The 5069-nt window shown below is 31.0% G+C and overlaps 1 protein-coding gene across 1 annotated transcript; it reads left to right on the forward strand.

Annotated features, from left to right (window-relative positions):
• Nucleotides 1-3345: 3345 nt before the first annotated feature.
• On the forward strand, nt 3346-4205 carry LOC132271896 (uncharacterized). The gene has a single exon (XM_059773403.1). It carries the CDS (start codon nt 3541-3543, stop codon nt 3904-3906), a length of 366 nt encoding a protein of 121 aa, XP_059629386.1. The 5' UTR covers nt 3346-3540; the 3' UTR covers nt 3907-4205.
• The last annotated feature ends 864 nt before the right edge of the window (nt 4206-5069 follow it).

Consider the following 5069-nt stretch of genomic DNA (forward strand, 5'->3'; position numbering starts at 1 on the left):
CTATGATTCTAGAGATTATCATGGCATGGTGCTTAAATAGAATACTCTTGTGGTTTGTTTGATGGGTCATACTCATTTCTTGATGGATTGTGCCTCTACCTTAGTTTAATTAGTTTAATTTTCATGTCCTTAGTTTAGTTGTAGGTAGTTGCTTTACTTTCTTAGATGTGAGGACAATCCATGCTTGTTATTTGATGTTCCATGCTTATAAATGAGTAGTATAATTCTCTAGTTTGTTAATGTGCTTGATTGTGAGCTTAAATGGATTTTGACTTAGGCTTACACCCCATCGTTCTACCAAACACCAATTGTTAACAATCCTCTGGCTTTGCAACGTCCTGTCCAACAGCTCTTGACTTCAAGCTTACTCTTGATCTCTATAGAAGGATTGCTGGTAGATTAAAGAACACTCCTCGAATGCTTTGACCCTTTCACTGTGTGATCGTTTCACCCTTGTTTTTCAATATCTGAATTTGATGTAGAAGAAATAGATTTACTTCTCTAATCGTTGTAGATGCAATATTCAACCAAATTTAAACACAATCAGGAATTGAACAACACCCTAAAATCACTCTTGTGTTTATGTGTGTGTTCAAGAAATAAAAACAGAAAAAATCAGATTTGATTTTCTACAAAATATCTCTCAAATATGTTTTTAATAAATCAGATGTTGTAATGCAAAAGCCGTATCAACCTAGATGAAAATCAAGGTTTATACAGAATATCAAAGACCTAAATATGCATAGGAAAATGTAAATTTCGTGCATAAGACTTTTGGAAGGAATTCTATATCAAATAGGAAGTTTAGACATAACAGGAAACTATTACCTAAACTGTATCAGCATGTGGAACTGGTAGCCAACTTTGGAATCGATTCCCAAAGGACAGAAAACTTTCATTGAAGTTAAGATTCCTGAACTAGTAGCAAAGGTTTGGAAAAATTCTATTTTGGAAACTTTGAAGAAACATACCATGTATGTATAGTATCCTAAGTGAGAAATAACTTCCTAAAGTGTTGTTCATACATTTTTCGTAAATCATAATTTATCAAACTTGAACAACTTTCCAATTCCGTAGCCGATCTCGATCTTGATTTGGTAACTTAAAAATTACAACTCGGTCCGACTAGTTTTGACACCGAAACTAGCCAATTACAAAAATTATATCACATGTAACCCTTACTTTTAAATCATAGAATACATTATTTATTTATCTGGAAAGCCAAAAATAAATTTATAAATCAAGAAACAAATATAAAGCTAGAAGGAAGCATTCCACCCAAAAAGAAGTATGAGAGAAGGACAAACAAGTATGGTGACGTTATTTACCCAAAAAAAAAAAAAAAAAAAAAGTATGGTGACGTATTAGGATTTAGGCGTTGGAAAGGTGCTTAGTTCGGAGAGGGAATACAAAAACAAAAACCAGAAACAACATGCCAACCAAACAGAGCCTGCCAAAGAGGTAGGAACGCCTCTGAAAAACAAAACCAAGAAATTATGAATTAGAGAACCAAGACCAGCTAAATGAGAATTTCATCTAGAAGATACCAAGCATTAATATATCATAATTCTAAAGGAGTTGAAATATGTTTGGAGCATCAAATTCCTACATTAAAATTAAAATTAAAAAGTAAAAATATACTGTTTAATTTTGTATTCTTCGAGATATCCAAATCAAAGGGTAAAAAATAATAAATAATTTGAGAGCTTATATATTCGATTTTTATGTGAATAGAAAATTACGTCATTTCCTACTCAACTAAATTTAATCTACTCAATTAAATGTAATCGGATGTATCAAAATTTCAGACTCTTAATTGTGTAATTACTCGCGATAATTAAAAGTTATATATTGTTTTTAAGAATATGTATAGTCTATCAAATTCTCAAATGTTGATTTGTTTATTATATCAGGGAAGATCCAAACAACCATATCGTAACACAAACGTGTCCACTTTGAGAAGATTAGGAAAATAATTTATCTACCTTTGTCATCATCACCTGTAGCTTACCAACCAAATAAACAGAACATATCCCAAGTTGGTCAAATTTTCCTCCACTAAATGTTATCAAATTGAAGTGATTGCAACCGTCGAGTTTAGTTGTTTGACTGACTTACGAAATTGGTAACCTCCATGTATAAACAAGCCATTCATATAATATTTATTTTTAAAGAAATAATATAATAATTTAATGAGTGAGGTGGTGGGTACATTATGTAATATCAATATGACCTCAAGTGATCGTCATGTATTACATAAATTAAATTTGACAATTATTAAATTTGTTTTTAAATTATTATTTTTAAAAATACGAATAAATTATAATTTTTCATAATAAAAGTATAATCATCGTATGTATGTTTTTTTTAAGCTCATAAATGAAACTTTATCTAGCCGGAAAAAGATATACAAAAAGAGAGAGGCCGCAGGCCAAAAAGAAAAAACACACACACAAATGGTTTTTATTTGTTTTTGTTTTATTATAAGTGAGTTTGATCTCATAAGTAGTGTTAAGAACCTAAGACACAAAAGATAATATTTTATTTTGGGCACGTTTGGAAGACATCAACCAGGCGGCCAGGAAAGAATACATAAAAATAAAATAAAAAATGTCATCTAAGTAGCCTTTTCCCTTTTTCTTTTTCTTGATATTTATGTATTTATTTATTTGGTGATAAGGACCTTTGTGTTAAAAGTAGTGCTAAAATGATTTGCTTATTGCTCATTTTAAAAATTATTCATTTACGTTCACTCGAACCAACTACAATGGGTTCACTAATACTTGTTTCCCGATCAAAATCAAATCAACATAAAATTAAAATTAATACTTATAAAACAACTTTTAAACTAGAAATATAACTCATCAATTTACATTTCAAGGCAAACGTACTCTATTCTAATGGCAAAAATCTCATTTTAGATTTCCAAGATTGGGGTTTAAATTCTATTAGAATATCGGTACATATGAAATAGAGAACTTTATATATTCTGAAGATAAATATTGGAATGTTTTAGGAGTTTGACACCACTCCATCAAATATATATATATATATATAAAAGTAAAAGAAAAGGAAAAAGAAAAAGTCTTATGGGCGTTTCATTACAAATATATAAATAATGTTTTCTAAACGTATCTAATGTTTCGTCATTTCCTTTCCGCAAGGGTCAAAAACTTTGAATCCAAAATTCTAAATAACTAAAAGTGTATAAGGTTCCAAAATAATACTCCCCAAGGAAAGAAGTCCTTTTTGGTCAATTGGTTATAAGTGACTCATGTACCATTTGAACACTTCAACGTTAAACCAAAACCAAAACAAAAATGTCACACTTGAAACGCTTGAGCCAAATTACACGTCCCCAAGTCGTTCAACCCAACTCCCACCCATGACCCAACTAATACGGTAAATTTTTCCCTCTCCTCCCACATATATACATACACACACACATATATATATATATACACCATAATCCATCAATATTCTCAAAACCCATCTATCTCTTCTCCATATCTCTCTCTCTCTTTCCCTCTAGGCTCTAATATGGCTTTCTCTGGTAAACCCAAGAAGTCCATGAAATTATCATTAGTCATAGCTGATGCAGCTTCATGGTACTGTGCTGTTGTTCTGATAGCCCTCATCTTGTTGGCGTCTGTCAAAGAGAATAATTCTACGGGAGATGTTCATGATTGTGATGACGAACCGGTGGTGGTGACGAGAGGAGGCCAGTTCTTGGACCGGCCCTGCGACGAGATTTACGTCGTCGGAGAAGGTGAAACCCTAAACACCATCAGTGACAAGTGCGGCGACCCCTATATAGTTGAGCAGAATCCACATATTCACGACCCCGATGATGTCTTCCCTGGGCTTGTCATCAAGATCACTCCCTCAAAGCCTAGGAACACATGAAGGTAGTTGTGTGTGTGTGTGAGAGAGAGAGATACATACAAAAAGATCTTTGTTATACTTTTTATCATATATATATGTATATTTTTTGGGTATGTAAAAGAAAAGGAGATGAATATAATAGTGATTTTGGTTTTATACGGATCGAAAATATATATATATATATAAATTTTTAGTTGGATTTTGGATTTTCATATGCAGTTATTTTTTATTTTTCATTTCTTTTGTATGTATGGGTATGTGTGTATATAAGTTGTGGGTATGTAATATGGAAATGGGAACATAGTACTAGATTTACTCAATTCGTATGGATAAGTCGTTTGAATGAGTGATGAAGCATCAGACACCCTGTTATCAAGAGAAAAAAAAATGAAATGGGTGACACCCTAAGGGAAATGAAATGGGTGATTTTTAATTTTTAATGGTAAAATGGAATTGGTGATGTTCTTGTTATATTCATGATTTATTGCTTTGTTATTTGTATTTGGGCATGTTCTTGAGTGAGTGACACCCCATTATCAAGAAGAAAAAAAAAAAAAAAAAAAAAAAAAAAAAAAAAAAAAAACAGGAAATGAAATGAGTGATTTTTAATTGGTGATGTTCTTGTTAAATTCATGATTTATTGCTTTGTTATTTGTATTTGGACATATTCTTGATGGGAAAGGAAGTTTCCAATTCCTACAAAAAAAAAAAAAAAAAAAAAAAAAAAAAAAAAAAAAAACAGAAGAAAAAAAGGGAGGTGATTGTAGAAGTGCTATAAGTTATATCATATAAAAAATAATAATAATTAATATTGCGTAAGAGAACACTGAAATATAAATTAAAAAAATTGCGTCTATTGAATTAATTCTCCGAAACGTGACATAAATGAAATTGACTTGTAATTCATTTTTTTGTTCCGTTACTTTTCTCTCAAACCCCATCCGGAATTTATGATTTGATTAACGTTTTGTCCTTATCTTTTAGGAATTAAAAGCTATAAATATATATTTAATATAGAGAGAGATTGTACTTAGTCCTATTAAATACCCCTACTAAATAAATATACGTTAAAGAAGATGCCATTTATATATGGCAGTTGATAAGAAAACTGTTCATGAGCTTTGTCTCAACCGAAAAAATCTGTAACCGTTATGGCCATGAAAAGTGTGTGTTAGCAATTCTAT

Source organism: Cornus florida, unplaced genomic scaffold, assembly GCF_030987335.1.
Source record: "Cornus florida cultivar Cherokee Brave unplaced genomic scaffold, ASM3098733v1 CherokeeBrave_3.0.0_Hap2_Chr08, whole genome shotgun sequence".
Classification (NCBI taxonomy): Eukaryota; Viridiplantae; Streptophyta; class Magnoliopsida; order Cornales; family Cornaceae; genus Cornus; species Cornus florida.

What these genes read in the sequence shown, in the direction of transcription:
- LOC132271896 (XM_059773403.1), top strand. Translation starts at nt 3,541, where the DNA reads ATGGCTTTCTCTGGTAAACCCAAGAAGTCCATGAAATTATCATTAGTC.